General features: G+C 37.6%; 1 protein-coding gene across 38 annotated transcripts in view; it reads left to right on the top strand.

Moving 5' to 3' along the window:
• NEK1 (NIMA related kinase 1) overlaps positions 1 to 12,616 on the top strand; it is a 212,279-nt gene that overhangs the window by 167,706 nt on the left and 31,957 nt on the right. For all 38 annotated transcript variants that reach the window (XM_054683926.2, XM_054683923.2, XM_054683925.2 and 35 more), the window contains 2 exons: positions 4,154 to 4,274; positions 11,584 to 11,672. In XM_054683926.2, the coding sequence (XP_054539901.1) occupies positions 4,154 to 4,274; positions 11,584 to 11,672 (210 nt within the window). The remainder of the gene's footprint in view (positions 1 to 4,153; positions 4,275 to 11,583; positions 11,673 to 12,616) is intronic.

Raw genomic sequence — 12,616 nt, 5'->3', positions numbered from 1 at the left:
AATGTGATTTTTCCTAATTCGTGTGCCTTTATCTCAGAGATCAGTAAGTGTTGGTCAGCTGGCAGCTAGGCTGGTCTGAAGGGTCCCAAAAAGCTTCACTGCTATCTTGGCAAGTACAGCTTAGCTGGGCCCCTCTCCCTCTTTATGTGGTTTCAGGGCTATTCTATGTACTCTTTCTGGCAGGATAGTCTGACTTCTTATGTGATGGCCCGGGGCTCACAGATGCTAAGGTGAAAGCAGCTTGTACTCTGAAAAGCTGATCTCAGAACTAGCACAGTATCACTTCTGCCATACTCTATTAGTCAAAGCAGTCACAGCCCAACCTGGATTCAAAGGGAGGGCAAAGAGAACCCACCTCTCAATGGGAAGGGCGTCAAAGAGTTTGCATCTGTCCTAAATCTGCCATAGTCTGCCCTCTGACCAAAAATTATCTTCATTCCTCCCATATGCAAAATACACTCACACCTTCTGAAAGCCTCATCTCATTATGACATTAGCTCAGAGTTTAATATGATAACAAAGTCAGGCCTCAGTGCAGATGGGTTTTCTCATCTACAGGTCTTTGAGTACAGTTATTCTCAATCTGAAGACCTATGAGTAAAAAAAAATTAGTTATTTGTTTTCCATATGTGCAAAATACAATGGTGAAACAACCTTTGGGACACCTTTTCGAAAACAAGGAAGATGGGAAGCAGATAGCAGTCATTGGTCCCTAGAAATTCTAAAATCCAACCAGGAATAGCATTGTCAGCCTGCTTCCTTGCACCAAAGCTTGGTGTGCTCAAGGGCTCTTCTCTTTTGCACTATGTTTGTCCCCTTCAGTCTGAGCTTACACAGTGCTTCCAAAAGCAGAATTTCTAAATAATTTTGTGGGTTTATGTGAATATTATTGATACTCACTGTGGTTAACAAAAGCCACTCATGTTTCTGAGACAGACTCTTCTCTACCTTCAGTTATCTATAAGGATACTGTAAGACAGTGCTGTTGAGTTCTTAGAAATTCTTTCTCTATCAAAGAGGGTCTGCAAGACATGCCTTTAAATCTTTCTGTGCTGTAACAGATCTTATGTGCACAACCTTGACTTCATCTTTGCCCTGAGGCCACACCCTACTGTCCTAAATTTAGTCTTTGTCTTGAGGCCATGTCTTCCTTTGAGAAGCATTTGTTACCTAGAAGGAATCATCCTGGGCTCTCTGTATCTCTTCTAAATTCTGCTCATAAGCTAAACTTTTTCTTCAATTAATCTCTAGTTTCTTGTTCTTTATCAGAAGTTATTAGAAGCAGCTGTCACTTTGAATGTTCTGCTTTGATAATTCCTTAGCTAGACCACTGGATCCATAAAGTACAGTTACTATCTTCCACATTATTGCAGTTACCAAATTTTCAGCCACCGTAGAGCAAGAATCCCCTTTTCTTCAGCCTCCAGTAACTGTTTTTCACTTGCCAGTCTCTCACCAACAATGTCATTGAAGCCCTTCCAATTTCTGCCTGCTCCGCAGTCCCAAAGCCAGTGCACATAGGCTTTTACATCAGCTCCTTGCTTCCGGATATGTAATTCTGCTTCAATTATCTATTGCTGCAAAACAAATTACTCCTAAAACTTAGTAGCTTAAAATAACAATTTTAGGCCAGGCTCAGTGGCTCACACCTGTAATCCCGGCACTTTGGGAAGCCAAGGCTGGCATATCGCTTGAGCCCAGGAGTTCAAGACCAGCCTGGGCAACATGGCAATACCCCTTCTCTACTGAAAATATGAAAATTAGCCACATGTGGTGGTGCATGCCTGTAATCCCAGCTGCTAGGGAGGCTGAGGTGGGAGAATCACTTGAGCCCAAGAGTTTGAGGCTGCAGTGAGCCATGAGCATGCCAGCCTGGGTGACAGAGTGAGAACTTGTCTCCAAAATAAAAAACAATTTTTATTTTTATTTTATGTTATCTTACAATTTTTTGAGTCAGGAATTTGGAGGTTCTTCTGCTCCATGTAGCATCAACTGGTATTGCTCAGTGGTATTCAGCCATCAGCTGGGCTTTTTTGGAAGACGCAAAATGACGTCACTCCCATGCCTGGCATATTGGCAGGGCTTATCCGGGTCCCTCTCCTTCATTTTAGTCTCATGGCATTGCAATGTGGTCTTTAAGAATAAACTATTTTCATGATGGCTTGGGCTTCCAGATATCAAATAGAAGTTCCCAGTTCTCTTAAAGGCTCAGCCTGGAACTGGCATAGCATCACTTTCACTGTCTTCCATTACTCAAGGGAATCACCATGCCAGCTGAAATTAAAGAGGAGGAGAAACAGAGCTCCCTCTAGTTGAGAGGAAAACCAGAAACCCTGCAAAATGTGACCGTCCTTAATTCACCACAGTAACTTAAATAATCTTATTCATTAGAACATAGTTACTAGTATCATTATGGAACAAAAGTTTGTTCCCCTCCCTACCCCCCAAAAAAATCATATGTTGAAATCTAATCCCTGATGTAATGGTATTGGAAGTGGAGTCTTTGCAAAGTAATTAGGTTATGAGAGTGGCGCCCTCATTAATGGGATTGGTGCCCTTATAAGAATAGGCCAGAGAGCTTTCTGCTTTCTACCACATACGGATACAAGGAGGAAAAGGTTATCTGCAAAACAGGAAGAGGGCCCTCTAGAACCAACCATGCTGGCACCCTGACATTGGATCCTTCAGCCTCCAGAACTCTGAGAAATAAGTTTCTATTGTTTACACCACCCAGTCTATGATACTCTGTTATAGTAGCCTGAACTAAAACAGTATCTTATGCCTTTTCTTTAAAAAAGAAAAGAAAATAGTGTTAGGCATACTATGGAAGCTGTATAGCCTAGTGCAGGAGTTGATAGACCAGAGAATAAATATTCTAGGCTTTGCAGGTAATGCAGTCATAAATCAAGTTTATAGAATAAGTTGATAATGATACAGCTTAAAGTACTAGGAAACAGAATTATTCATTAAAAAATAAAAAAGGATTTTGCCCCCAAGTGCTTACCTTGAATGAATGACCAAAATAATCATTTGAATAAAAGATAAAAACTTAAAGATTAGTACAATATCAGTTGTCTTTCCAAATAAGACAGATAATTGGAAGCTTTAAAAATGGAGAAGTATGTCTGTATTCCAGGGGAAGTAAGAGGGTTAGTGTTGGCTTAAACAGGATATTATTGATAATCTTAATTGGAAAGGAAAAAGAGAAGTTAACAAATACTCTCCTCATCGCTGTTCACTTTTGGAAAATATTAGCCAGGTGAAAAATGAGCCACTGCCAGAAAACAGTGTTAATTGAGGGTCAGGCCAGGTGTGGTGGCTCACGCCTGTAATCCCAGCACTTTGAGAGGCTGAGGCAGGTGGATCACTTGAGGTCAGGAGTTTCAGACCAGCCTGGCCAACATGGTGAAGCCCCATCTCTACTAAAAATACAAAAATTAGCCTGGTGTGGTAGTGTGTGCCTATAGTTCCAGCTACTCAGGAGGCTGAGGCAGGAGGATCACTTGAGCCCAGGAGGTGTAGGTTGTGGTGAGTGAGCCAAGAGCAAACCACTGCACTCCAGCCCGGGCGATGGGAGTGAAACCCTGTCTCAAAAAAAAAAAAAAAAAAAAAAAAACTATTTGAGGGTCTAAGAAAATAGATTTTTAGTGCCATTCAATTATGTTCTCAATATCATTGTGAAAGTCCTGGTAATAGTTTTTCTTTTTTGACTATTAAAAGATAGATTTTGAAGATTGAAATTTTATTTTAGTCACTGATCAGTAATATCACAGTCTATTCTTCCATATTTCTAACCACAAATGTCTTTATTCTTTAAACTGGTTTTATACCTTCCCTAAATGAATTTACATATTACTAAAATTTTAATTGAAGAGAAAATTTTACATAATGGTGAAAAATATAGAGTATGCCATATTACCTTTGAGCATTTTTATTACAGTAAAAGGCAAAAGAAGTAGTCTGTCGTTTCAGAAATAACTGAACTAAAGACTTCATAATAAGAGTTAAACCCTATAGAGAGAATACTTAATTTTTCTGTTTTAATGAATATATTACCCTAAAACTAGGTAGCAATAATTTATAGCAAGTTTATTCAATATTCTCTTGACAAATTTTGCTTTGAGATGTCTCTCGTTACGTTTATCCTTTGCAGAACCTGATGATTTGGAAACAGAAATTCTACAAGAGCCAAGTGGAACAAACAAAGATGAGAGCTTGCCGTGCACTATTACTGATGTGTGGATTAGTGAGGAAAAAGAAACAAAGGAAACTCAGTATGTACATCTTTTCCTGACATTTTAAAACCCAGGTCCCTTTTGTAATAACTTTTAAGAAAATACTATAATAAGCTAATATTGCAACATAATATCCTAATATTGTAATACCTTATAAAAGGAATTTAATTTTAATAGATATTCATATGGTTCAGAAATAAACAAGTATATAAAATATTTGAAGAGGCCGGGCACAGTGGCTCACACCTGTAATCCCAGCAATTTGGGAGACTGAGGCGGGCAGATCACTTGAGGGCAGGAGTTCAAGACCAGCCTGGCCAACATGGCAAAACTCTGTCTCTACTAAAAATACAAAAATTAGCCAGGCATGGTGGCACGTGCCTATAGTCCCAGCTGCTTGAGAGACTGAGGCACAAGAATTGCTTGAATCCAGGAGGCAGAGGTTGCAGTGAGCCAAGATCATGCCACTGCACTCCAGCCTGGGCTACAGAGCAAGACTGTCTCACAAAAAATAAAGTGGGCCAGGCACGGTGGTTCACACCTGTATTCCCAGTACTTCGGGAGGCCGAGGAGGACGGATCACCTGAGGACAGGAGCTCGAGACCAACCTGGCCAACATGGCAAAACCCCATCTCTACAAAAATTAGCCAGGCATGGCGGCGGGTGCCTGTAATCCCAGCTACTCAGGAGGCTGAGGCAGGAGAATCACTTGAACCTGGGAGGTGGAGGTTGCAGTGAGCTGAGGTGGCACCACTGCATGCCAGCCTGGGCAACAGACTCTCCAACTCAAATAAATAAATTAATTAATTAATTAAAGTATGATGATATGCAGTAAAAAGTCTTGCTTACATCTGTCCCCATCCACTCTTGTCTTCTTTCATGTATTTCTAGTATATGCTTAAGCAAAAATAAATATATTGTCTTCCTCCTTACAGTTAACTACATTTGTTAGTATAGTGTACACAGATTTTTCCACCTTGTTTATTTTTGGTTAATAATAAATCTGGGAAATTTTTAAAATAATAATACATAAAGGGCTTTCTTTTTTTCTTATTTTATAGCTAGTTAGTATTCCATTATGTAGAATACCACAGCTCAACAAGTTTCCTACCTGCTGGACATTGATTGACATTACAAATGATGCTGCAATGAATAACTTTTTATATAAAGTGACTTTCGTGTGTGTATATATCTGTAATAAGTATAATTGCTTGGTCAACTGCATTTTTATAAGTTGCATTTGTAATTTGGTTATTGTTCTCCTGGAGGTTGTACTGGTTTACACTTTCAGAAAGAATGTCTGAACCCCATTTTCTCCACAGCCTTGCTAAACTTTTCTCATCAAACTTTTTGAGTTTTTCCAATCTAACAAGGTAAAAAATAGTATATCTGTTTGGGCTGTTAGTCTAGCTCTTATGATAGGTAAAGGTAAGCACATCTTTTCAAATGTAAGTTTCATTTGAACTTCCTTGTCTGTGAATTTTCTCTTTATATCTTTGGTCCCCCCTTTTTTTTAATTTAGTCGTTGGTCTTTTATAAATTAGTAAAAACTCTTAAAAGTGAGAGATATTTGCCCTGGTGGTTACATGAATTGCAACTATTTTTTCTCTGCTGGTCATTTATGTTTTGTGTGTGCGTGTGTGTGGTTTTGCCATGCTGAAGTATATAGTTTATTTTTGTTTATCTTTTATTGTTATCATATTTATCTGAGCTTTGATAGTTACTCAGAACAGCCTTGTTCTTTCTAAGATTACCAAATTTTTTTTCAGTTTTTCTAGTATTTTTTTTTCTTTCTTTTTTTTTTATTTTGGTAGAGACGGAGTCTAATTTTGGTGCCCAGGTTGATCTCAAACTCCTGGCCTGAAACAATCCTCCCGCCTTGGCCTCCCAAAGAGCTGGGATTACTGGCATGAGACTGTGCCTGGCCAGCATTCTAGGACTTTTATTTGATGCTTTATACATTTAAATATTTGATTTTTTTACATGTAAATCTGTGGAATTTATCATGGTTTATAGATTTGAGTCTGTTTGTATACATTTTTTCCTATTCTATTGGTCTGTCTACAGTAAGCTAGTACATACTTTTAATTAATAAATTATAAAATATTTTGGCATTGTTATGTATCGGTTATCAGGTTTTTTATTTAGGTTTTCCATATACTTAACAATTTTTATTCACTTCATTGAAATGAGTGAAGGCTTCTTCCTACTAATGTGTTTCCATTTATTTCATTTTATATTTCAAGTGATTTTTATCTAATGAATGTTGATCCTAAGTTATTTGGTGCATAGATATTCACAAGTATAATACTCTAGTGGTAAATTACACATTATAGCATTATAAAATATCATTGTTTTAGTCTTGCTTAATATTTTTGACTAAGTTTTATCTTTTTATTTATATTTGCCCAATCTGCATTGGCTCATCCTTCTGTTTTCAGCTTTTCTGAATTATTTTATTATGTTTCTGATATCGTTCATGATTCAATCTGAAATTTTTGTATTTAAATATCTAGTTAATTTACAGAAGTATGCTATATCTTTGATATGATATAATAGTTGAATTTTGTTGTCATTTTTATTTTATTTGTATATTCTTTTTAGTCTTTTGCTGTATTGGCTTTATTGGTTTTTTTTAACTAATAGATTTCTGTAAGCAATTTTAGTTTACAAAAAAATGAGCAAAAATTATAGACTTACTAGATACCTCTCACTCCCCACCCCCAACAATTTTTTTTTTCTTATTCCTGGCAAGTGATATTTTTAACATCTTGCATTAATGTATTTTATTTGTTACAACTGATGAGCCAATATTGACACATTACTATTAACTTAAAGTTTATAGTTTACATTAGGGTTCACTATTTGGTACATTCTACAAGTTTTGACAAATGTGTAATGACATGGATTCACATTACACTATTATTCCTATGATACTGTACAATCCTCCGTGCTTCACCTGTTTATCCTGTCTTCTTTGCACCCCACAATCCCTGGCAGCCACTGACCTTTTTATTGTCTCCATAGTTTTGCCTTTTCCAGAATGTCATCTAGTTATATAGTATGAAGTCTTTAGATTGGCCCCTTTTGCTTAGCAGTATGTGCCCAGTGGCTTACACCTGTAATCCCAGCACTTTGAGAGGCTGAGGTAGGCAGATCTCTTGAGGCCAGGAGTTCGAGACCAGTGTGGCCAACATGGCGAAACCTTGTTCCTACTAAAAATACAAATAAATTAGCCAGGTGTGGTTGTGTGCACGCCTGTCATTCCAGCTACCTGTGTGGCTGAGGCATGAGAATCACTTGAACCAATGGTAGAGGTTGCGGTGAGCCAAGATTGCGCCACTGTACTCCAGCCTAGGTGACAGAGTGAGACTCTGTCAAAAAAAAAAAAAAAAGAAAAACAAAAAAAGCTTCTTAAAGGCAGAGAGAGTGTTTTCTATTTTTTAAATCATTTTTACATATTATAGGAATAATAGAAAACCGGTGTTTGATATGTGTGTATGGAAATTTAATAAATGGTAAAGATTTCTAATCAACATAAAAAGATAACCTATTTAATACCTGCTTTTGGGACAAATAAATCACAATTTGGAAGAAATAAAATAATCATTTCCATTTCTGAAATCATTCAACAAAACAATACCAGATTGATTAAAGACCTAAATAAAAATTTTTAAAGGAGGCAGCCTAACATAAAAATTAATATCCAGAATTTATAAAGAACGTGTATAAATTAATAAGAAAAAGACAGAAGTCCAAGGGAAAAATGGGGAAAGGTGATGAATAGGCTATTCATGAAGGAAGAAACCCAGATAGTAAATACAACAGTATGATACTTTAGGAGTTATAGGGCATCAATAAAATGACAGATGGTAAGTGTTTGAGAGACTAACTTAGTGGAGAACTAGGGTCCTGTGAATGTCACTGCTAGTCAGATACTTACTCCTCCTCAAAGAAGAGTGAGTAAAAGGCAGGGCAAGAGTCCTTTTCCACATCAGTGGAAAAGATGTATTTTCCACTGATTGTTTTTCCATAAAATAACATGAAGCAATGGGGAAGAGAAATGATATATCAAATGTATGTGAGGGATTGGGACTATGGTTCTTTGGTGGACTGCAAATACATATATGAAATGGTAGAGCCAGTTTAGAGATCCATTTGACAGTTTTTTTAACGTTTTAAATGTGCACATCCTATAATATACCTCTTTTACTTTTGGTATCTACTCTTCAGATCCTTCATACATGAGCACAAAGAAGCAAATGCAGGAATATTCATTCCAGGAGAGTCACAGCCAATAATTTGAAACAGTCTAAATAAGCATTAATAAGGAGATAGCTAAAAATACTGCTGTGTTTCTGTATACAGCCATCCTTTAGTATATTTGAGGGATTGGTTCCAGTATCCTTCGTATACCAAAATCTACATATACTCAAGTCCCACAGTGGGTTCTGTGGAATCCATATATATGAAAAGCCAGCCCTCTGTGTACACGGGTTTGCATCCCACGAATACAGTATTTTCAATCCACATTTGGTTGAAAAAAAAATTGCATCTAAGTAGATGCATGAAGTTCAGACCCATGTTGTTCAAGGGTCAACTCTAAAGCATTAATGGAATATAATACAGCACCTAAAAGAATAAATGGGACTCTTTATTAATATGGAAAGATGTCTAAAACATTGATTAATGGAATAAAATAATATTGAATGAAAAAACCATCTCCATAGATTAGATTAGCATGTAAATTTAGAGGAAAAATCTCGTAAGGTGTGCACCAAACTAATAGGAAAGGCAACTGGAATTCGAGTAGTTAGGAGTCCTGAAAGGAACTTAACTTTTTTATTGGAATAAAATTCACATAACATAAAATTCACCATTTAAAATTGTACAAGTCAATTACATTTAGAAATTCACAGTGGTGTACAACCATCACCACTATATAGTTCCAGAACATTTTCATCACCCACCTCTCTATCTGTTAAGCAATCATCCCCCGTTTTTTCCCTCCCCACCAACCTCTGGCAGCCACTAATCTGCTTTCTGTCTCTGTGGATTTAGCAATACTGGATATTTCTTACAGAATCATATAGTATATAGCCTTTTGTTTCTGGCTTCTTTTACTTAACACACAGTTTTTAGTTTTTCATCCATGTTGTAGGATATGCCACTTCTTCATTTCTTTTTATGGCTGAATAATATTCCATTATATATATATATATATATATATCCCATATATTTTTATAATTCATCAGTTGATGGGCACGTAGGTTGTTTCCACCATCTGGCTATTGGAAGAGTGCTGCAAAGAACATTGACACACAGTATCTGTTTGAGTCTTTGCTTTCAGTTCCTTTGGGTATATACCTTGGAGTGGAATTGTGGCATCATATGGTAGTTCAGTTTACCTTTTTGAGGAACCAAGGGGCATTATATTTTGAATGAATAAATATGTTGCTTGACTGGGGAAAGTGGCTCATGCCTGTAATCCCAGCACTTTGGGAAGCCAAGGTGGGAGAGTTATTTGAGGCCAGGAGTTTGATACCAGCCTGGGCAACATAGCAAGACCCCACCTCTACAGAAAAAAAAAAAAAGCCAGGCATGGTTGCATGTGCCTGTAATCCCAGCTACTTGGGAGACTGAGGTGGGAGGATCACATGAGCACAGGAGATCAAGGCTGCAGTGAGGTGAGCCATGATTATGCCACTGCACTCCAGACTGGGCAACAGAGCAAGACCCTGTCTCTTAAAATAAATATATATATAAGCTTAAAAAATAAAAAACAGAGGCTGGACATGGTGGCTTATGCCTGTAATCCCAGCACTTTGGGAGGCTGAGGCGGGTGGATCACCTGAGGTCAGGAGTTTGAGACTAACCTGGCCAACATGGCAAAACCCCGTCTCTACTGAAAAATACAAAAATTAGCTGGGTGCAGTGGCATGTGCCTGTCACCCTAGCTACTTGGGAGGCTAAGTCATAGGAATTGCTTGAACCTGGGAGGAGGAGGCGGCAGTGAGCCAAGATTGTGCCACTGCACTCCAGCCTGGGTGGCAGAGTGAGACTCTCTCAAAAATAAATAAAATAAAATAAAATAAAAGCAGAAAATGGTTGAAAATCTGAAAATGAGAAAGTAGAAAATTATTTAAAATTTGAAACAGGCCGGGCGCGGTGGCTCATGCCTGTAATCCCAGCACTTTGGGAGGCCAAGGCGGGTGGATCTCAAGGTCAGGAGATCGAGACCATCCTGGCTAACACGGTGAAACTCTGTCTCTACTAAAAATACAAAAAATTAGCCGGGCATGGTGGCGGGCGCCTGTATTCCCAGCTACTCGGGAGGCTGAGGCAGGAGAATGGAGTGAACCCAGGAGGCAGAGGTTGCAGTGAGCCGAGATCGTGCCACTGCACTCCAGCCTGGGCGACAGAGCGAGACTCCGTCTCAAAATAAATAAATAAATTTAAAAGATAAAATAAAATTTGAAACCGATTTAAAAGTATTTAGAAAATAAAAACTTACCTATAAGCTAACTCCCAGAGATAAATTACTGGTACTTTTGGAATATATTCTTCCAGTCTTTAAATTTTTGTTAAAAAAAAATGCATGAATTTAATTCCCAGGCATATAGAGATAAAAATTGTGAGTTCTTTTTTACTTTTTTTTCCTCAATCTTAATCCCCTCCCTTTGAGGGTTAAAATATTTTCGTGAATCTTATTCTATTTTTCTGTGCTACAAACCATTTTTTCAAAACCTAACACCATTTAATACAAATTGGTCTGTGAATCACTTTGTTTACTTAACAGTATATCTTGCCTATTCTAATCAGTTTATATAGATCTCTGCTTCATTTTTTAACAGCTGCATGATATTCCATGGTATTAATATATTGTAATTGTTTTATATTCTCCACTCTTAAGGGGCATTCCCATTCTTTAAAGTAGTGGTTCTCAAACATTAGCATGTATTAGAATGACTTCAGGACTTTTCCTAACTAATTGCTGGGCGTTATCCCCCAAAGTTTCTGATTCACAGGTCAAGGGTGAGGCTGAGAATTTGTATTTCTAACCAGTTTCTTTACTATGCCGTTGTTTGGGGACTGTACTTTGAGAACCATTGTTATAAAACATGGTGAGCCTGGTTGCTGTGAATGATTACTATTTGGTGAGGATTTGAACAGGGTGAAAAATACATTGTACTTATGTGAGAAAGTATATATGAAAGTGAGAAAAATACTTGGAAGAGGGATCAAAGAATGCTAGTGAAGTTGTGTTCCATTTCCTGTATTTTAGAGCACTTTTATTTCTGGTAAACTGAGTGTGTGTGTTTTTAATTGGTGTACCCATCTGTGGCAGGTCGGCAGATAGGATCACCATTCAGGAAAATGAAGTTTCTGAAGATGGAGTCTCGAGTACTGTGGACCAACTTAGTGACATTCATATAGGTAAGCATCATTGCATTAGTCTAATTACTTTCTGGAAGATGTTAATGATTATTAACATCAACCTGTTTTATTTGGGTAATATATAAATAAGAAAGCATTCCTTATCAGTCATCTCAATCATTTAAAAAATATAATAGGCATAGCACACTGGACTACATTAATAAGCCTGGATTGTATGGCAACATGGCAGTGAAAGTTTTTGGTCAGTTATTTTTATTGAATATTAAAAATGAAAAGAATTACTTGCCGAAGCTAAGCCAGTGTACTAAGGACATTAAATAAATTGTTTTCTTTTTAAAATAGTATTAGTTAAAATGTAAGAAAGGTAGGCTGGGTGTAATGGCTTACACCTGTAATCCCAGCACTTTGGGAGGCTGAGGTGGGAGGATCACTTGAGGCCAGAAGTTTGAGACCAGCCTGGACAACATAGCGCTACTCCATCTCTACAAAAAATTTTTTAAATTAGCCAGGCATGGTGGCATGCCTGTAGTCCCATCCACTCAGGAGACTGAGGTGAGAGGATTGCTTGAGGCCAAGACTGCACTCCAGCCTGGGCAATAGACCAAGACCTATTTCTTAAAAAGAAAAGAAAAAATAATTTTTTTCATCTAACCTATAGGAACAAAGATAAACTGGAACTAAATATGTATCTAAATAGTGTATTTTTTCACCTTTCTTTGGATTTATGTCTTTTGTTTTTTTCATTTTGTTTGTTTTTCTTGAGAGACAGGGTCTCACTCTGTTGCCCAGGCTGGAGTGCAGTGGTGTGATTATAACTCACTGCAGCCTTGAACTCCTGGGCTCAAACAACCCTCACCTCATCCTCCAGAGTAGCTGGGACTATAGGCATGCGCTACTACACCCAGCTAATTTTATTTTTTGTGGAGACGTAGTCTCACTTAGTTGCTCAGGCTGGTTTCAAACTCCTGGCCTCAAGCAATCCT

Source organism: Pan troglodytes, chromosome 3 (genome assembly GCF_028858775.2).
Source record: "Pan troglodytes isolate AG18354 chromosome 3, NHGRI_mPanTro3-v2.0_pri, whole genome shotgun sequence".
NCBI lineage: Eukaryota > Metazoa > Chordata > Mammalia > Primates > Hominidae > Pan > Pan troglodytes.
Note: the sequence above shows the minus strand (reverse complement) of the source record. Positions and strands in the feature narration are given on the sequence as shown.